Source organism: Pelodiscus sinensis, chromosome 3 (assembly GCF_052426305.1).
Source record: "Pelodiscus sinensis isolate ZL-2025 chromosome 3, ASM5242630v1, whole genome shotgun sequence".
NCBI classification, from domain to species: Eukaryota; Metazoa; Chordata; order Testudines; family Trionychidae; genus Pelodiscus; species Pelodiscus sinensis.
Window position 1 is genome coordinate 19,716,733 of NC_143054.1, and position 21,725 is coordinate 19,738,457.

A 21,725-nucleotide genomic window follows, 5' to 3' on the forward strand; every position below is an offset into this window, starting at 1 on the left:
TGTTGTGTGACAAAGCTTTACAGCCTCCGGAGCAGCAGGTCTCAAAGTCCTCTATAGCACAAAGGAAGAGATCAGATTCCCCTGAGGCGTTGGGATCAAAAAAGAAGAGAGTTTCTCCCACCCGCTCTCTCCCGCCTCCCTCGCTGTCCCGGGCTGGTCAGGAGCACAAGCCGGGTGTCTCCGGGGCGGCAACGCACTCAGGCAGGTCGCATAAGCCGCAAGCGGCAAGCCGCTCGTTATCGGCACCGGCTCCGCGTCCCGCCGAGAGCACGGTCGCTGCGGAACGCTCGGCACCGCCACAGGGGCTGGAGCCGCGACAGTCTGCCCAGCCGCATCGAGCGGCACCGCAAACGGCTATTGGGGGCCAGGACAAGCCGGCACCGTGCTCGGCACCGGATGCCGCATTGCCAGATGGCACCGGGGAGCGGAATGAACGGGGCCGGCAGATCGCCCCCCACCGTGCCGAGTCGGCACCGGCAGATCATGCTGCTATCGCAGCTGCACCGGGTGACCCTCTGCCTGCGGTGCCGGGCAGGATGCTAATGCCTGCCGACAATCCTGGCGAAATTATTCCTCCCCCTACCAGCTGTTCCTTATCAGTGCAAGGGGGAGAGGCTTCCCCTGCCTCAGCAGTCCCGACAAAGGCTGCTAGAAAGTCAGCACGAAGGCATTCAATTTCACCTTCACCTCAGCCTTCAGTTTCTCCTTCTCAGTCAATGAGGGCTAGTCATCCTCCGTTGTCTCATAGCCCAACAATGCCTTCTCCTCGCTGTAGGTCAAGATCTTGTTACTCTGACCATCGGGAACGATATCATTGCTACCGTCGGGAATCATCATACAGATCCCGCTCACCTAGCTACTCCCCGCCTAGATCTTATCATAGGCGGTATGACAGCAGATATTCCTCGCGAAGGTCTTCCCCTGACCATTTTGAATATAGAAGTCACCGGTCAGTTTCGGGATATGGGAGACCTCATTCTCGCTCTCATCACTGCTGCTGCCATACTCCTCATGAGGCACGTCAATCATCTCCAATTCAACACTGGAAGAGGGCATCGCCTAAGCACCAGAATCCTTCGCCTTCAGTTCAGCTATCTGAGCCCGAGGAAGGCCAGATATCGGATACGGACGATCAATTACGATCTGTAACTCAAAAAGATATCTCGACATCTTCCCCAGACGATGCAGTGTTTGAAGGGGATCCATCTCCCCCGGATGACACTAGAGACTTTCAAGACCTTTTTAGGAGAGTAGCCCAGTCTCAAGAGGTTCAGATAGCAGACACTCCAACGAAGCAGTTTAAGCTCTGGAGAAATTTACACCCCAAACAACAATCTAAGGTTGCTCTTCCTATGGACGAGGCGATCCTCCAATCAGCAGCAGAGATTTGGAATACCCCGGCTTCGACTCCACCAACTTCGAAACCGGCGGAAAAGCGTTATTTTATAGCATCCAAAGACTCGGAATTTCTGTTTACTCACCCGCAACCAAACTCCTTGGTCGTCGACGCAGCTCTCCAAAGGGCTAAGAACCCACAATTGAAGAATGCGGGGGCTGATAAAGAGGCAAAGAAACTGGACATATTTGGCCGAAAGGTTTATACGTCGGCCACCTTGCTTCTTCGCATAGCGAATTATACAGCTCTGTTGGCGAATCATAGCTTCGACAGTATAGCGAAACTTACAGACCTGTCCCAAAGATCATCGGAGGCAGACAGAGAGTTGTTACGATCGATCCTCAAGGAGGGCTATGCATGTTCCAAGGCCAATCTTCAGATAGCCATGGATATAGCAGATACAGCAGCTCGAGGAGTGGCAACAGCGGTGTCCATGAGGCGCTCTTCTTGGCTCGCCACGGCGGCAGTGCCCAAGGAGTTGCACTCCAAGGTAGAAGACCTCCCGTTTGACAAGGTGAGGTTGTTTGCAGAAAAGACAGATGAGGTGCTTCACACGGGAAAAGATTCAAGAACGACACTTCGGACGCTGGGGATGTACGCACCGCCATTCCGCCGCCGTCGTTATTTTCCATACCAGAGACGGTACGATTATCAGTCTCGGAGGCAAACAAATCGTCCGTTCGACCAGTCGCGACCTAGACAGCGCCCTCAACGAAGGCGTCCACCACCACCCAGGGTGACGGGCACGCCCGCCTCAAAACAGCAAGTTTGACTCCCTTGTCGGGGGCAAGCGCATCATACCAATCGTCATTACACAGACAAAACCCATTTTTCACCACCGCTTACGACCTTACTATCATCAATGGGTCGCAATAACATCGGACAAGTGGGTTCTGGAAGTCATAAGCAGCGGCTTCACCATTCCTTTCACTTCCATCCCTCCCACCACCCCACCCTCCCCGTCCCTTTTCAGGGACCCATCTCACGAGGATCTCCTGCGACAGGAAGTCCATCACCTCCTGGACATCGGAGCGATAGAGAGGGTCCCCGATCAGTTCAGGGGAAGAGGGTTCTATTCCAGATACTTTCTAACGGAAAAGAAATCGGGGGGCTGGAGACCCATTCTCGATCTAAGACGTCTGAATCGTTATCTTCGCAGACAGCGCTTCAAAATGGTGACACTGACTTCCATAATCCCATCCCTCGATGTCAACGATTGGTTCGCTGCCCTCGATTTACAAGATGCGTATTTTCACGTCACAATACATCCCGCGCACAGGCGTTTTCTGCGATTTGTGATAGGTCTCGATCATTTTCAGTATCGGGTTCTACCATTCGGTCTGGCTTCAGCACCCAGAGCCTTCTCAAAAACCCTGGCCGTCGTGGCAGCTCATCTGCGTCGGTTACAGGTGATAATATATCCATACCTGGACGACTGTTTAATAAAAGGTGCCACGCAGCGAGAGGCATCGCAGATGGTGGCGACGGTAGAACAAACGTTCGAGTCACTCGGCCTCCTCCTCAACAGGAAAAAATCAACACTTATTCCGACGCAATTCATAAAGTTTATAGGGATAAACCTCGATTCACGCACGGCGAGAGCTTACTTACCTCTCGAAAGGTTTCAAGCGATCAAGGATCTCGTGACCATACTAACCAGCAACACCATGGTATCGATACACAGTTGCCTGCGTCTCCTGGGTCACATGGCAGCGGCCACTGCTGTAGTTCCTCATGCGCGCCTCCACCTGAGGGGTCTCCAACATTGGTTGTCCACAGTTTATGTCCCTGTAAGGCACGACATCCAAAAGGTAGTATGCCTACCTCCGCATGTCCAAAGATCCCTGCAGTGGTGGACGAAAAAGCAAAACCTTCTGCCAGGGGTTCCATTCCATCGACAACAACCATCGGTACAGATAACATCGGATGCCTCACTCATCGGCTGGGGGGCCCACATGGGCAACGAACGAATTCAGGGCAAATGGTCTCCCAGCGAAAGGCGTCTGCACATAAATCTGTTGGAGCTTCGGGCAATCTTCTGCGCATGCAAACATTTTCTTCCCCACATCAGAGGTCTGACAGTGAGGATACTGACGGACAATATAGCTGCAATGTATTATGTCAACAGACAAGGAGGAGCACGGTCACGGTCCCTATGCGCCGAAGCAGTGCGATGTTGGAACTGGTGCATACAGAACAACGTAACCATAGCAGCGTCGTACTTACCTGGCACCGCCAATGTAATTGCAGACTCTCTCAGCAGGCAATTCCCCACGGATCACGAGTGGGAGATAAGGACAGATGTACTTTCTGTGGTATTTCAGAAATGGGGGATTCCACAGGTAGACCTATTCGCAACATACAACAACAAGAAATGTCGCCTGTATTGCTCGAGGGCAGGGCTCGGCAAGGGCTCTCTCGGCGATGCGCTTCTGGTCACATGGAAGAAGACACTTCTGTATGCTTTTCCCCCCACAGTGCTTATCTCCAGGACACTGGAGAAAATCAGCTTAGAAGCGGCGACTGTCATTCTGCTAGCGCCAGCGTGGCCCAGGCAAGCCTGGTATCCATTCTTACACAGAATGTCAGTTCAACCACCTTACCCTCTTCCTCTTCACCAAGACCTCCTTACTCAGGAACGGGGCACGCTGTTACACCCCAGACTGCAGGCGTTGCATTTGACGGCGTGGCTCCTCAGTGGTTAAAAGGGGATGAAAATCTCTGTTCTGAGCAGGTCAAGACAATACTTCTACACAGTAGGAAAGACTCTACGAGGAACACGTACCTTGCAAAATGGCGGAGATTCGCTGACTGGTGCATTCAAAACGACATACACCCTCTCTCATCTCCTCTACAACACGTTTTGGACTACATCCTTCACTTACGGACTTCAGGACTGGCACTATCGTCCCTAAGAGTGCACTTGGCAGCCATCAGTGCTTTTCACCAGCCAATAGAAGGTTCCTCGCTCTTCTCCCATGCAATTACAAAGAGGTTCCTCAAAGGGCTCCTAAATTTGTATCCACCACGAAGGGCGCCTTCCCCTTCTTGGAATCTGGATTTAGTATTGGACACCATTATGTACCCACCTTTTGAGCCCTTGACATCAGTTTCTCTGCATATGCTAACAATGAAAACAGTCTTCCTCCTTGCAATTACATCGGCAAGAAGGGTAGGTGAACTGGGGGCGTTGATGGCAAGCCCTCCTTTTACAGTTTTTTCCAAAGATACAGTGACGCTGCGATTACACCCAGATTTTATTCCCAAAGTCTGTTCTTCCTTCCATATTAACGAGCCTGTGGTCCTCCCGACTTTTTATCCCAAGCCTCATTCTTCAACTAGGGACGCTCTGTTTCACACGCTCGATGTCCGACGTGCGCTCTCTTTCTATATAGATAGAACACGTCAATGGAGACGCACTGACAGGCTGTTGGTATCTTTGGCACCTAGATCAAAGGGCAAAGCGCTTTCTGCTCAACGCATTGCAAATCTCATCACTCTCTGTATTACGAAATGCCACTTCCTTAGGAATAAGCCTCTACCTGTTTTACCTCGGGCTCATTCTACGCGAGCGGTAGCGACTACCACTGCCTTTGCAAAGGGTATTCCCCTTGCGGATATCTGCCGGGCAGCTACCTGGGCCTCTAGCGCAACTTTCGCACGGCATTATGCCGTAACTAAGAGGTGGGCTTCAGATACAGCGGTAGCCTCTGCAGTCCTGTCCACAGTAGAAAATAACTGACCCGGAGCGCATTCTGGGTTACTGCTTTATACTCACCTGGAGTGGAGCACCCACGGGGACCACTCGAAGAAGAAGAAGAAGTTACTCACCCTGTGTAGTAACGATGGTTCTTCGAGATGTGTCCCCGTGGGTGCTCCACGCCCCACCCTCCTCCCCGCTCCGGGTCTTTCTGCTTTATCTTTCAGAGACCGAGCGGTGAGAGGAACTGACAAGGGGGAGCCGGTCCGTTGCAAAGGCGCGAACGCCGCGCGCTGTGTTCGCGCGTGCGCGGTCCGGCTCGGCTACGGCTATAGAAGTTTTCCGACCAGCGGCGCCGGGACGGGACCCGACACCTGGAGTGGAGCACCCACGGGGACACATCTCGAAGAACCATCGTTACTACACAGGGTGAGTAACTTCTTCTTCTGCATGGTTTTTGTTTTGATGCTATTGGGAAATACGTAGCATGGACAAATGAGCAGTGGTGCATTGCTCCAGGGACATTTACCACTGTGATAAACTTGGCAGTTCATCCCCCAAGGTAAATAAAATTTACATTTTTAGTCAGATAATGTTTTGGTTGTAACAGAAGAGCCCCTAAAGCTACATATTTTGGTCACAAACTCATGCATAACCCATTGTCTTTCATTGGTTCGATATTCCTGTCTAATTTGTTATCTTTGTAATTGTGATGCATGGAAATACTTTCACTTAGATTTGTTTTGCACTAAAAACAACTCCCCTATCGCCCCAAAAAACTCTTTGCTGACAGACACACCATTTTAGTCTTTTAGATCTGACTATGTAAAACTGCTGAACTTTATAGTGGGGTATAGAAATTTGAAATACAGTAGGTATTGGGTTCTCCATGCCTTCATTGCACTGCAACCCCTTCTGACAACAAAAATTACAATGATCTCAAGAGAGGGACTGAAGCCTGCGTCCTACGGTTTCCACCATCCAGGATTGGCCTGGAGTCTCCATAATTGGCATTGATCTCCGGGTGACTATTGAAAGAGATGCTGGAGATTTTAATAGGAAAATGACATTACATCATGTTGGGGGAAAATCTCCCAGAATAGCTTCATTCAGAGTTGGCAACTCTACTGAGTCTCTCTGAGCTCTACTACGTTTGGCATGGAGACCAAGGCCAAAGACCAAATTTGTATGCCCGGAGTGAGGAGCTGTGACCTGAACCCCGCTGCCCAGAGCTAAAGTTGAAGCCTGAGATCCCGGCAGTGTGGTTCGGAATTGGGCTTTGTGATCCAGCCAGTCTAATGCCAGTCCTGGCCACCCCACTAAAATGGGTTTGTGACTCATAGTTTGAGGACAACTGCAATGGATAGTAAATTCCATGGGGATTGGAGATTGTAAATGTTACCTTTAACTGGATGCTTAAGTTTCTCTGCAAGTGATGCTGGGAGTGTGCTTGTCAGTGGGTGTAGACAGACATATGTTAGCTCTGCTGGGCTAGCATTCTAAATATAGCCATGTAGCTGGGGTATCAAATGGCAGCTTGGATGGGTCACCTAAGTATAAACCATCCCCAGACTTCCTGGTTATGTATTTTAGTGGCTAGCCCAAGTTACTGTCTGCTCTATATACTCAAGCATGCTCGCTTGAGTAGATCTAGTGTGTGTCAATCTATCTGAGGGGATGGTATTTTCACTCTGTGTCTCCTGTCTACCCAGCTTCCTTGTAGACATACCTTGAGAGGCTTCCATTTTGCACCACTTGTAAGGCTTTGGCATAATGGATTTTCAGTTGGGGGTGCGGTTCTGTGCTCTCATTTGCAGTGCTGCAAATAAGCTCTTCCTTGTCTAAAGTAAACTTCAGGTAGGGAGTCCATTGATCAGAGTATAGAAATCTGCTTTTTCTCAGACAGGCAATAGTCACAGGTGCTCTGAGCTACATAGAGGATTTAACACAAAACCTGACAAGTACCCTATAAACCAGTGGTCACCAACTAGTAGATGGGCATCTACCAGTAGATGGAGCCTCTGACAGGTGATCCTGACTGGTTTGGCCAGGAAGCTAACAAGCACTGGCACTTCAGTTTCCCTCTACCCACTGTCCTGCTGCTCCTGCCCTCTGCCTTGGAACTGCTCCCTGGGAGCCTCCTGCTTGCTGTGCAGGGTGTGGGAGGGAGAAGAGGGGAGGCACTGATGTCAGGGTGTCCCCATCCCCCACTTTTGTACCCTATCTCCACGCAGAGAGAAGGGGATGGAGGGAGCCTGGCAATGCAAATCTGTCACTCACACACTGGGTGTGTTTGTTATTCTTACAAACACACCGTCCTTCACTCTTATCTCCCGACCCAACACACACGTGGGGGGTTCTTATTTCTTTTACTACCTGCCCTTGCAGCCCCTGAGAGAGGTAGAGCACATGCTGTCCTTGCCTGCAGACACCACTCCTTGCAGCTCCCATTGATCAGTAATGGGGAACTGTAGCCAGTAGAAGCTGTTGGCTCAGTGCCTGTAGGTGAGGGGCAGCACATGGAGCTATTGTTGTACATGCCAGCTGCTTTCAGGAGTGGTGCAGGGCTGGGTTAGGAGTAAGCCTTCCTTAACGCCACTGCTCCACCACCTAAAACTATCTCAGTTAAATGGTGCCCAGACAGAGCCTGCTTCCTGAACCCGCTCCCAGCCCTGAACTTCTCCTACACCCAATCTCCTGCCCCAGACGTGAGTCCCCCTACACCCAAACTCTTTCCAAGTGTTTGCACCCTGAAACCCCTCCTGGCCCCAATTCCCCACCCTGTGCTAAGCCTGGAGCCCCTCCCATACTCTTTGGACCAAGACCAGAACCTGCATCCCAACCCCCTACCCCAGCCTGGTGTGTGTGAGGATGGGGGAGGAAGAGGGATGGAGGGAGCAGAGTGAGGCCTCAGAGAAGCGACGAGCAGGGGCAGGGCCTCAAAGAAGGGGCAGGAAGGAAGTGGGGCAAGGGTATTTGGGTTTGAGGTAGATCTTACATTGCACTTGAATTGAAAAAGTGATCTCGTGGTTAAAAAGGTTGGAGACCGCTGCTATAAACATTTCAAATTTTCGCTATTCTTCAGCTGACAACTGAAGCATGAGAATACTTCCATCCTGTCTACCCTAGTTGATGATGGGAGAGAATGTGTAAAAGCTCTGGAACTTGAAAGATTGTTTTTTCTCTTTGATTGTTTTTAGTTAATAAAGAAAATAGAAAACTAGTTGAAAATTTATATTGGAAGCATTAAGAGAAGGGAATATCTGCTTTATGGTCAAGGAATCCAGTTAACTTTGAAACAGCTTAATGCATTGTATTTCAGAGTTGAAGTATAATGTTGAAACGTTTCTTGGTGGCCAGATACACTAGAGGAATAGCTACTTTCATCTTGCTGAAAGACATGCTTCCTTTTTTTGTAACGTGAGTACAAGAGGTTTGTCAAGTAGTGTTTACAGTCTTTTCAGTATCTTTCCACCTATCTACATGAAGCATTTTGAGGAGTGCTGCATAATTAAAACATTTCTGTGGGCGAATATATATTTTGCATCTGTTTTTATCTGTATAAATGTATATATATGAATAGGTATTAGAGTGAGTCTCTGAGCCAATCCATCTGTCTGAGAGTCCATTTGTTCAAGAACTCCTCCTAAATGGTAAGAGCTAGGACCACCACATTTGGTGTGCAGCTTCCTGTTGCCCTAACTTAAAGAAAGGTCAGTGTTTGGTTGTGCCAGGAAAATGGGAAGTGTCTGGAATAGAACTGTAACATGGAAAGGGAGAGGGCTGGTCAGAGAGGAGTGATGCTGCAGAGTGACCAGTGGGGCTAATGAGCACAGGACACTGCTGTACTGCAGAATGACTGCCACCAGACGAAGTGCCTCCCCCTGCCACAAATAGTGCAGGATGGAGGGGGAGCCAAAGAGAGGCAGGGGAAGAGAGTTAAAAACCTGCTCCTCCTCCATGAGGAGAGGTTCCCCAGAGGAGGTGCCCCCTAGGAGAGGCTGGGGCCAGAAACTATGGTCCAGCCTTGGAACAGCTGCAGGAAAAAGGGGTCATGGGAGGTTGGGGCTGGCCCCTGGAGCACCTCCCCAGACAGGCTGCAGTGCAGAAAGGGCCAGGTGCAGGCTGGGAATGGCCCATGAAGCTCCAGCTCCCATCCTGAGAGATTTGTAGGCCAGAGGGGTGCAGCTGGAGCTGGAGCTGGCCTGTGGAGCCCTACGCCCTTCCCCGGACCCACTGCAGGGTGGAGGTAGGAAGTGCCTGCCCCCCCACCACCTGCCCCGCACAGGCTGGGTGTGGGGTGCAGCTGGAGGGTGGGACTGGCAGGCGGAGCCCCCCCCCCAATCCAGCTGCAGGGAGGGTGCGCTAGAGGTTAGGATGCCCCTGGAGCCTTGCCACCTTGCACCAACGACAGTGTGGGGAGGCCTCTGAAGGCTGAGGCCAGCATGCAGAGCCCTGCCCTCCCCCCAGACCAGCTGGAGTGTAGGGCCAGCAGAGGACTGCAACGCCTCCTTCCCTGCCCTCCGGGAAGAGCCACCAGCCAGAATCACTGTCCCAGCCTTCTGGGAGGAGGCATTGTGGGACCAATACCACCTTTGCCTCCACAGAGTGCCCCAGTAAGCTTCGCCCCTGCCCTGAGTCCTGCACTTCCACCCTTTCCCTGAGTCCCTCCCCACACTGAACCCTATGCCCTCACCCCCAATTCCCTGCCTTCACTCCAGCAACCTCCAGCCCTTGTCTTGAACCCCCCTCCAAACTCTCCCAGCCCCCACCCTCACTTCTGCATCTCCACCCTCTTTTTATTCTAACAAAAGTCAGAAAAACTGCAAATATTGTCTACCAAGAAGCCCTATCTAATGTTAGGGATGTTAAGGGGCAGGTAACTGATTAATCGTGTAGTCGATACAATAAGGAAAGGTGCTCTGTCCCAGCTCGCACTGGTCCAGGAGCTACCCTTGCTGCAGCTCTTCTGTTTAAAAGTAGTAAGAGCCAGGTATGCAGACAGCCCGGTTCCTACTAAATTTAAACTGCAGAGCCACAGCAGGGGTAGGTCGCAGACCGGCATGGGCTGGGACAGAGCTGGGATTGCTGCGGCTCTTCATTTTAAATGTACATTTTACTACATTTAAAATGCAGAGCCTCAGTGCAGGTAGCTCACAGACCCGGCGCAAGCTGGACACTTACAACATTTAAAATGCAGAGGTGCAGCAGTCCCCAGACTAGGGCAAGCTGGGACTGCTTGATCCTGGCTCACGCCAGGTCCGGCAGCCCCTGTTTGTGGCGGTGGCCAGGGGCTACTGCCTGAGCAGCCTCTGCTTGTGCTCAGCCTGCTGTGGGCAGAGACTGCTTCATGGCAGGCTCCCTTACCTGCTGCCTCTGCAGGTGGCACAGTGGAGACAGTGCTGGAGGGAACTGGCTTTTAAGTCAGCTTCCCCCAGCACTGGCTTCTGTTCCTCCTGTTGCTGCCTGTCTATTAGAAGCAGCAAGGGGGAGGAGGAGAAGCAAGTGGTCCACTTGACTACCTGATAAGCTTAAGCTTATTGGGTAGTTGAGTGCTCAACTAATCGCTTACATCCTTATCTAATATTTGAATCCGTTCCCTTCTTTTGTTAATACAAACTTGTGTTTTTTGCCTGTTGTTTTTGAAACATACAGTAATTTAAATAAAGCATGTACATTTTCCTTTTATTTTCCAAACAAATGTAAAACTCCATTATTTCACTTAAAGACCTGAGCAACACAGAGTACATCTGCTAGCTTTCCATTAAATGATCATTTAATCAAAAATTCAATATTTTGTGTTACTTGAAATGTACAATGTAGTTCAGTTGCATAGAACCTAGATTGTTTACGTACATATTTTTAACTTTCCCTAATTAATTTTTTCACGGGTGCTAATATAAACATTGTAGTACTTTGATTATACACAAAATATTTGTATCTGTTTGCATTGTAATTTTGCTAATGAATATGATGTGCTTCAAAGCAAACATAAAATAATTATAAGAATGAAGTCTATTAGATCTGTATGGTTCAGTAATACTGCATTTATTTTAGCTTAGTAATAGAGATGTCTCCGTGTTCGTCTGGTCTTGTTTTATTTTAGCATAGTACTTCTATTATACCTCAAAACACTCAGATCTTGCAGAAGCTATTAGCTATTGATTAGTGAAGAAGAAATTGCACATCTAACGCATTTTCTACAGAACACCTCTTTTCAGGGCACTTGATTTACATTATAATATTGGAAGAACAAAAGAACTAAAGTGAGAAATTCAAAATAAATGAAAATATGCAGCACAGGAAGAAGAGGTGGAATCCACACACAATTGTACTTCTATAACTATTTTGCTTAGGGGCATGGGTATTTTTATCAAAGTAATTATACTGGCACAGCCTTTAGTGTGGATACATTTATTTTGATATAAAGGAGCCTTATGCCAGGATTATTTCCCTTCAGATGCCTTTATACTAGCATAACTGCATCTATGAAAATAGGGCTGTGCTGATATAGCTAATACAGTACAACATTTGCTTGCTGCAAAGCTCTAAATGATGGTGTGCTGGTAGTGTACATACAGGCAGTCCCTGGGTTACGTACAAGATAGGGACTATAGGTTTGTTCTTAAGTTGAATTTGTATGTAAGTCGGAACTGGCTCCAGATTCAGCCGCTGCTGCTGAAACTGACCAGGGGCTGACTACAGGAAGATGGAGGCAGAATTGCTCTGCCCCCAGCTTCCTGGAATCAGCCACTGATCAGTTTCAACAGCGACTGAATCTCGAGCCTGGGAGAGAACAGCTGGGCTGCCAGGTAGGTGCCTGCAGGACCAACCTGGCAGCGCCCCAGCTGCTCTACCCCAAGGTCCGCAACAAAAGCCTGATCTGCTGGGGGGGGGAAGGGGCGCACTAGCTGCACCCCCCCCCCAGCAGACCAGGGACACGGGGAGCAAAGCCGCAGCGGCGGTGGGGTGCCGCGCCTCTGAGGCTTTGCTCCCGGTGTCCCTGGTCTGCTGGAGACGGTCCCCAGCAGACCAGAGGCACCGGGAGCAAAGCCAGAGCAAAGCCTTAGAGGCGCGGGACCCCTCCGCCTCCCCGGCTTTGCTCCAGGTGCCCCTGGTCTGCTGGAGACGGTCCCCAGCAGACCAGAGGCACCGGGAGCAAAGCCGCAGCGGCGGCTGGGTCCCACGCCTCTGAGGCTTTGCCCCACGCCTCTGAGGCTTTGCCACAGCAAAGCCTCAGAGGCGCGGGACCCCTCCGCCTCCCCGGCTTTGCTCCGGGTGTCCCTGGTCTGCTGGGGACTCCGGGACTCCGCCGCCGCTGCGGCTTTGCTCCCGGTGCCTCTGGTCTGCTGGGGACCGTCTCCAGCAGACCAGGGACACCGGGAGCAAAGCCACAGTGGCGGCGGAGTCCCGCGCCTACCCGGCTTTGCCAGAGCAAAGCCTTAGAGGCGCGGGACCCCTCCGCCTCCCCGGCTTTGCTCCAGGTGTCCCTGGTCTGCTGGAGACGGTCCCCAGCAGACCAGGGGCTCCCGGAGCAGCTTTTCTCGCCCCGGAGGTCGAGGTGGCAGGACCGCTGCCTGCGAGCTCCGGGGCAAGAGAGCCCCGTTCGTAAGTGCGGATCCAACATAAGTTGGATCCGCGTAACTCGGGGACTGCCTGTACTTTAGAAGTTACTGAAGGAAGACTTGCTGGTATACCCTTAATGCAATGATGGAGCTTTTTAATGCGTTGTACTCTGAATTTCTCAGTTACCAAAGTCTGGCAGTTTAGCCTCAGAAATGGAATTAGTAAATGTTGAATAGAGATTTCATGATACATGCCTAAAAACAATAAATACTGTGAATGGAATTTTCAAAGGCACCTCAGGGAGTTAGGCAGTTTCCATGAGGGTTAGTCTCTTAGAGTCATTTGAAAATACCAGCCTGTATTTTTCAATAAGTATTGGTGATAATCTTATATATTTGAGAGAGTTTGTCTGTCTATTTGTTCAAGAACTCCTCCTAAACAGTAAAATCTAGGACCACCAAATTTGCTATAGAGCTTTCTCTTATCATATCTTAAAGCAAGGTCAGGGTTTGGCTGTGCTAGGAAAATGGGATGTGGCTAGAATGGGCTTTCTTCTCGTAAAACTATACAGAAAAAGAGACAGATCACCAGGCAAGTGAAAGGGGCTGACTGGGGGCATCCCCTCTCCATGGCTACGTCTACAATGGCCCCTTTTCCGGAAGGGGCATGGTAATTTTTGAAATCGCAATAGGGAAATGTGCGGGGGATTTAAATATCCCCCGCGGCATTTAAATAAAAATGTCCGCCGCTTTTTTCCGGCTTTTGGAAAAGCCGGAAAAGAGCGTCTACACTGGGCCCGATCCTCCGGAAAAAGCGCCCTTTTCCGGAGGATCTTATTCTTTGAAGTAGGAATAAGATCCTCCGGAAAAGGGCGCTTTTTCCGGAGGATCGGGGCCAGTGTAGACGCTCTTTTCCGGCTTTTCTAAAAGCCGGAAAAAAGCGGCGGACATTTTTATTTAAATGCCGCGGGGGATATTTAAATCCCCCACGCATTTCCCTATTGCGATTTCAAAAATTACCATGCCCCTTCCGGAAAAGGGGCCAATGTAGACGTAGCCCATCTGTCCCAACCCCAATTCTCTCACCCCCCCAATCATCTTTTAAGGAGGGCGGGGGCAGCTGAATCCCTCCCACCCGATTCTTACAGGAATATTGCTGGTCGTTTCCCTTCATCAGGGAGCCAGGGGAAAGTGCTCAGTTAGCTGCATTCCTCACTCTGGCTGGGGAGTCCGGGGGGGGGGGGGGCGAGAGGGAGGGGAGACAAGCTGTGCACCTTGCTCTTGCTCCCTGACAGGCACAGGAAGGGGAAGAGCAAGTAGCCCTGGTATGAATTGAGGTGGGAGGTGCTTTGTACACGCACATGCACACACACTCGCACAGTCTCTTGTCTTACACCCACCTGCACAGAGCTGGCACACTCCCAGCCTCTTGCCCTGAGCCCCTCGGTAAGCACCCAAGAAATGCTGGGTAGATGATCTAGTTTAAAATATATATTATATTTTGTATTGTATTTATTAATAACACTGAAATATACCTAAAAGCTGCTTCTAATTTCAAGGCATTCAGGTGCTGCATTGCCATGCCTATGCAGCTGTATTCATCCAGATAATATTATCTGTTACAGGAAAGGATTATGTCAATGTAACACGAAAGTTGCAAAATTAATCACTCAGGGTATGTCTACACTACAGAGTTATTTCGAAATGGCTTATTTCGAAATAATGCGTCTACACACAAAATGCATTTCGAAATAGCTTTTTGCTATTTCGAAATAGCGCGTCCATACTAAGTGGACGCTGAATCGCATTTAAGGCCAGCCAGAAGCAGGGCCGGTAGGGCATCAGGTCAGGAGTTACTGTGTGTGGCTTCTGCCTGAGGCTATCTGAGGCCTGTGCTTAAAGGGACCCCCCCAGACAGCCGGTTCTCAGCTTTCCCTGCTTGTTTTCCTACCTCGATGAGGGACAGCAAATCATTTTGATTCTAGTTTCCCTCGCTCGGGACACCACAGCACTCTGCAGCATGGAGCCAGAGCTGCCCCTGGGCACTCTGGTACTTCTCGTGGACACGTTGCTGTGAGCCTGGCTGCACTTTCGGCAGGCTGCCATCCGGGAGGTTCATTGGGGGGCTGTCAGTATCCAGGAGGCCCTGCAGAGCTTCCACCCTGAGGAGAACAAAGAGCCTCCCTGGTCTGCCCCATAGGGGGCTTGTGCCTCATTCCTCCCTTCATGTTTTCCACTTACCCCTCCCTAGCCCCCCTTCCTGATGTAAAATAAAATACATGTATTTTCAAGAACACAAACTCTCTTTTTTTAACAAAACTGGTGGAGGGGTGGGAATGAAATTCTGGTGAGACTGGGGAAAGGAGGTGGAAGAGGGGAGAAGAGAGGGTGGGAAAGGGGAGGGGGAAACCTGAGATGAGGGAGCTGGAAGGGGGAAGCAAGGGGAAGAAGGGGGAGGGGAAGCTCAGGGTTGGGGATCTCACTGGACCAACTTGATTTTCATGCAAACCTGCTCCTGGGTTCGCATGTGGCCTTTGGTGGCCAGGCTGGCAGCTATCCTACCATAGATGGCCGCATTCCTCTGTCTAGTGCGGAGATCCTGGATGTTGGGGGCATCCCCCCCCCAAACCTGAATAAGGTCCATGATCTCCGCCCTGGACCGGGAAGGCTCCCACCTTCTCCGGGCCCTGGCAGGCTCCTGGGAGCTGGCAGACTGCTCCTGGGGAGCGATGGAGGGCTGGCTGCCAGTGGCTTGCTGGCTCATGTTTTGGGGTCAGTGGCAGTGACTGCTGGCTCTGGGCCGGCAGGCTTGAAGCTGGCACAGGTACTGTGGCCAGAGTCTACCCCTTTAAGGGCTCCGGGGAGAGGGGAGGGAGAGGAGTGTTCTTTTTTTGAGGCTGGAGTGGCCACCAGGGCACCCTGGGAAGGCTGACGGCCCCCTATTTTGATATGTGTCTACACAGCACTTATTTTGAAATAGCTATTTCGAATTTGGCATTATTCCTCGTGGAATGAGGTTTACCAAATTCGAAATAAGCACTCTGCTATTTCAAATTAATTTCAGAAAAGTGATTTGGCTGTGTAGACGCTAGTAAAGTTATTTTGAAATAACAGCTGTTATTTTGAAATAACTTTGCTATGTAGACATACCATCAGAAGGCAGGAAATTCCAAAGCTGAAGTTGCATGCACAGCAGATATCATACAATCGAATGAACTGCCCGTGTGGACATGGTAGAAAAATCTTATACTTTTTGTAGATCAAGAAATATCCACTAAAGCTCATGATACTGTATATATTTTTGTTAATCTCTAAGGATATGTTCATATAGCGGTGCTATTTCGAGATACTTCTGGTACTTGGAAATAACTGTTGCGTGTCTTGACAGCGCACCTGTTAGTTTGAAATATCTTTCAAACAAACAGGCACACTATTCCAGTGTCCCTGTAAACTTCATTCCACAAGGATTAAGGGACATTTTGGAATAGAGGTTTATTTTGAAATTCGGCGCTGTGTAGACAGTGACAAATTTCAAAATAAGATATTTAGAAATACACTTGAAATAAGCTACACATTTGCATAACTTATCTTGAGCTTAGGGTGCAGTGTAGATGGAACCTATGGTGCCACAGCACTACTCCTTGTTTTCATATTCCCAGTATGACACAGCTTTTAAAGAGGTAAAGGAATGTTACGAAGTTTCAGAGAACATAGTAGCAGAACCTCTAGTATCAAAATCAACGTGATATGGACAAATCATTGTGATATTTTCATTCAGCACTCATGAGAGGTTTTCCCCAAAACTAACTTTATATTGTCCTTGATACTTGTTAATAGATAAAGTAGGTATAATTTATATGAATTTTCAGACACAATTAACAGAAATCAGCAGGAAATGCAGCTTGAATGTTAATAGAAAAAGTTATTGCTTTCAAAGTGGATAGTGATGCACTTTTCACTGTGATTATTCTCTGAGCGTGTCAAAATATACAGTACTCGTGGTCAGTAGAATTAAAGCACTTTGGTACTGAAGTGGAAATAAGGTGTACATAAATATTAAAATATCAGAGGTACAAGAAACAGCAAATGTTTGTTTTATACAGAACTGCATTGTAGTTTGTCAGTTCTAAAGTCAATATGAACATGCTTGTGTGTTTCTCTTGTCAGGTAATCCAGGACTGGCAGGCTACTATAGGACCTTTGTACGGGCATTATACCATGGACTAAACCAGCAGTATCCAGTTTGGGTTGTGAGCCACGCTGGACACTGCAAGCCACCAAATGGCATGGAAATGACAGAAGGTACTGTACTGTAATTTGTAAGATATACAGATTTTACCATGGCAATGATTTGTTCTGAAAAACCTATGTTTATTGATAATATCACTTAACAATTCCATAGTACTAATTGTCTTGGAAAGCCCTGCAAATATTTCCCCAGAATGACCTTGTGAGGGAGAAAGTACTGTGCATGTTGTTCTTCTCCTCTCTAGACTTGTCTACATGAGAGAGTTGCTCTGGATTCACAGAAACCGATTTTAGAATATTGCCCCTACGGGTGTGAATACTTTTAACTCAGTTTAAAGAAGATTTATTTTGGTTTAGCCTAAAGCAGTTAAGCATGGATTTAAGGTAATTGGAAATATTTTGCTCTTTAACCAAAATTAAAATGCCTATAGGTTGATTGGCACCGGTGGATTAGGTTGATTTAAAAACAGTTTTAAGATAAATCACTGCAACTTTGGAGTCTGGATAAGACCTCTTCCTTATAGATGGAAGGAGGGTTGGGTCAGAAGGAGCACAGTGACACAGCCCAGAGCCATAGAAGTAGTGTGGCCATATCCAAAACTGAGGAGAAGGGTTCCAGGCTTCTAGAACTACACCCAGACCACTAAATAGCACTCCATTGGTCTTGAATTACTTTCTTAACTCTTAGACAAACCTGAACATTTGCTCTTTGCATTTACACCAGCACAAAACAGTTTTCAGGATCAAAGGCTTAAGAGCAGAAATGTTTAGGGTAACTTTTCTTACATCAGCATTTGCCCCTGAGCTTTTGGCCCTTAATATTTTGCTTTTGTAATTTCAATGTTGGAAGTGAAATTTGAAACCTGCCCAATTGCTACTAATCGTTCTGGTCAAATGTCAAACTCTAAGCCAAACAGAGAATTCCCCATCCTTATGACTACTAGCCATAGCATAATAGAGGTTAGACTCTTCACTTGCTGGTAAGCCCACAGTACCATGGAGTTAATAAAAACATAGAAAACTATTGATGAATAACTACAGAAACAAATTAATGAAATGTTGCTAAGCAAGGTTTTAATGTAGGACAGCAAGTTAATCTGCGATAACATGTTAAGAATGTGACAACAAAAATTCAGTTAATGTTTGATTAACCCAAGGAAACTTGCTAAACAGACTGAAGTCCTCAAGTTATATCTCATTATCATAATCATAAATTGAATGCAGTTGAGGGAGCAGATATGGGCCTGTTTTGGGAGAAAGAAGGCAAACAGGAAATAACTCAAAATCTACTTTATCAGAAGTTGATCCCCTTTCCTGTATTTATTTGTTGCAACAAATGTAGTGAACAAAAGCATGAATTAATTGCAAATGCATTACCTGAAAACTACAAACTAAAGCCTGAAAAAATGGAATAAGAAAGGAGAAAGCCAGAACGAATCTGTAAAGGAATCATTTGTGAAGTGTGTCTGAGGTGCTTCAGCTTGAATAACCCACCAAAGTGCCTTAAAGAGTCAGCACAAGGAAAATGCAGTCAGATCACACCTACAAGTATACAGTGCAAAAATATATAATACTTCATATTACACAATGAAAGCGAAGGGAGGTCGGAAACCTGAGGATAATGAAAGTTTTGTATTCATTCATCAGGATGCCCCCCCCCCCCCAAAAAAAAACCCAGACAAACTGTGGTGCACAGCAATGAAGACATACCTGCAAGCACATTCCTCCCTTCATACTAGGGTATGGGTGACTTTTTCCAGTTAATACTAAATTTGACTTAAACATCCCTGCTATTTCTTCGTTGTCTTCATTCAGTTCGTAGAAAACAATATTTTGTATTAAGTTTGCTCTTTTCCAGAGGGGTCTAAAAGCCCTTTACAAATTATTGAGCAAATCCTGATTTAATGTGTAAGACTCAACTAGCAGGGTACCTTGCTTGGTCAAGAGGAATGGAAGGCTCTCCGTGCACTGTGGGTCAAAGTGGCTATAGTCACCTTGATGGTATCTGAATCTTCTATGCCTCCCACATAAGGGTTTGGCTGGTAGGTACAAGTGATGGACCCATTTTTTATGACCCTCCATCCCTTATGCCTCCTACATGAGCCCTCAACATATATCTTGCAGCATTTGGGATGATAAAACCCCTGAGGAACACACATGTATACACACAAGGGCAAAGGATCTTGCTCTCCACAGCTATTCTCTATTGGTCCCTCAGTTGCTGCTGAATGAAGTGATAGAAACAAAATTTGATCCTATTTGTATGCTGCAGCAAGCTGGAAACTGGCTCTTAATTAATGCCAGATCCACATTACAGCCAAAGGTTGGCTTCAGGTATGCAGTTCCAGGTACATAAAAAAGTAGCTGGAGTTGACATCTCTTGAGCCAAGCTTTGGCGCTGTCCTCACAGTGGGAGATCGACATGAGAAATGTTCCCATTGACTTCTCTTACTCCTCATGAGGAGTAGGGGTTCTGGCGTTGACAGGCGCACCCTCAGCATTTGATTTAGCAGGTCTTTATTAGACCTGCTAAATCAAACTCCAGAAGATCAACTGCTGCAGAGTCGATCTTCCTGGCAGTGAAGACATAACCGAAGGTTGAAGAACAGACTTCGGTTTCCCTTTTCAGGTCTCAGTGCCTCTGGGTTACACATGCACATGTCCAGTAGAATACAAATAGGGACCAAACATCTTGAAGAACCTCCAGTTCTTCTTCGAGTGGTTGCTCATGTCCATTCGAAGTAGGTGTGCGCACCGCGTGCTCTGCGTCTTCCGGAGCGTTTTCCCTAGCGGTACCCGTAGCGCCAGCAGGGTGCCCCCTGGAGTGGCGCCGCCATGGCGGGGCATAAGTACCCATGCCGGCGCTGCTCCACCTCAGTTCCTTCTTACCGCAGTGACAGTCGTTGGAGCGTCTCTATCTTTCTTAGTCTCCTAGAGTATGTCTACACTACCACCCTAGTTCGAACTAGGGTGGTAATGTAGGCATACCGCACTTGCAAATGAAGCCCGGGATTTGAATTTCCCGGGCTTCATTTGCATAAGCCGGCCGGCGCCATTTTTAAATGCCGGCTTGTTCGAACCCCGTGCCGCACGGCTACACGCGGCACGGGCTAAATAGTTCGGAATGGCTTGCTAGTTCGAACTATCTGGCAACTTCGGCTGGGCACCGCGCCGTGGGCTCACCGGTGTGCGTATCGCCACCGCACCGTCGGCACCGAAGAGGCTTCAATAATCCTGGTCGCCTGCCTCCACACCGTCTGTCCACGCCGGATACGTTCGAAGCGGCGCAGGACCTTATTAGCCTCACAACCTCCCCTCCATCCTCAGTTGACTCGGAAGGGTCGAGGTCACCATTGTCGGAGGCTCGGCTGGCTACGGCTTCGCCCCAGCATGGCCCAGGTCGGCATGCTAAAGTGGCTTATGCGTCGGGACCACCCCATGTGGGGTCAGTACCGATCGCTACTTCGGCCCCCTTCTCGAGGCCGAACCGTCATTCTTAGGGAGCTTCGAGCCATGCGTGAACTTCGCTGCAGTTGAGCTCCTTGGCAGCTCCCCGCCTGGCGGTGCTGGTGCCGTATCTGAGTAGTCATGTGGCATTCACTGAGACATCTCTCTCCTCCATGGAGGTCACCCAGGAGCCAGCGTCCGTCTCCGTGCCTTCATCTGCACCGGCATCGACGCAGTGGTCTCGACAGGCACCGGGCCTGAGTACCCCGGTGCCGCAATCGCCGGCCACAACTCAACCGGCACCGAGCCTGAGCACCTCGGTGCCACAGCTGCTGGCGTCTCAACCGGCACCGGGCCTGGGCACCCCGGTGCCGCAACTGGCGATGTCGCAGTCTGTACCAAGTCTGGGTGCCCCGGTACCACAACTGGGTGCCGTAGAACCCTCGGCACCGGGTCTGGGTCCCCCGGTGCTGCAACCGTCAGCGAGCCTTCCAGCACCGGGCATGGGTCCCCCGGTGCCGCAGATCGCTCGGCCCCGCCGTACTCATGCGGGTAAGCCAGAGTCCATGGCAAGATTTGCCCCGCACTCTTCCTTGGCTCCACCATGGCCGGAGTCCGATTACTCTTCAGACTCGGATGTTGTCTCCGTCCATTTGGGCTCTTCGGGAGCATCCTCGGCCCACAGGTCCAGGTCCAGGCATAGGAGGGACTACACTCAACAAACGTGGCTGCCGCACCCGCAGTGGCCTTTCTGGACCTCCTGGGCCTACCATCAGTGGCAAGGTCAGCTGCCTCCTTCTCTGGGGTCGGGGACTTCAGGACACTGATCCCAACCGTCGGCGTGCCTGTCCCGGGCCCCTTCCTCCCCTCTTCGGGCGCCGCAACCCGATCCAATGACACTCCAATCATCGGCACCGGAGGTGAGCCCATCGGGAGCGCAAGCCGCCCAGACGGCACCGCAGTTGGCGACAGCTGTTCCTGTGCCAGTGCAGGAGTCCTCGTCGTCGTCTCCGGACGAGGCACTAGCAGACCCTGCATCGAGTCTGCCGTCAATGGATGCCTGCACTCACCAGGACCTCCTCTGCTGCATGGCTTCCAACCTGGCCGTTACGGTGGAGCCTGTCATCGAGGACACGGATCCAATGGTGGACATCCTCACTGAAGATGCGCCTATGCGATTGGCCTTACCGCTTAACAGAACGGTGTCAAAGATTACCAATGCCCTGTGGCAAACGCCGGCAACCTTGACCCCTACCTTAAAAGGGGCCGAGAGGCGTTATTACGTCCCAAACTCGGGGCATGAATACCTGTATTCACAACCCATCCCCGGGTCCTTGGTCGTACAAGCCGCGGCCCAAAAGGAAAGACT

The 21,725-nt window shown here is 49.5% G+C and overlaps 1 protein-coding gene across 4 annotated transcripts in view; it reads left to right on the forward strand.

Moving 5' to 3' along the window:
• LDAH (lipid droplet associated hydrolase) overlaps nucleotides 1–21,725 on the forward strand; it is a 213,828-nt gene that overhangs the window by 33,990 nt on the left and 158,113 nt on the right. For 2 of the 4 annotated variants that reach the window (XM_006131859.5, XM_006131858.5), the window contains exon 3: nucleotides 16,829–16,963. In XM_006131859.5, the coding sequence (XP_006131921.2) occupies nucleotides 16,829–16,963 (135 nt within the window). Of the gene's footprint in view, nucleotides 1–5,540; nucleotides 5,659–8,418; nucleotides 8,517–16,828; nucleotides 16,964–21,725 lie in introns of those variants that run through there. The other 2 variants (XM_075923427.2, XM_014577950.4) reach the window with 2 other exon arrangements.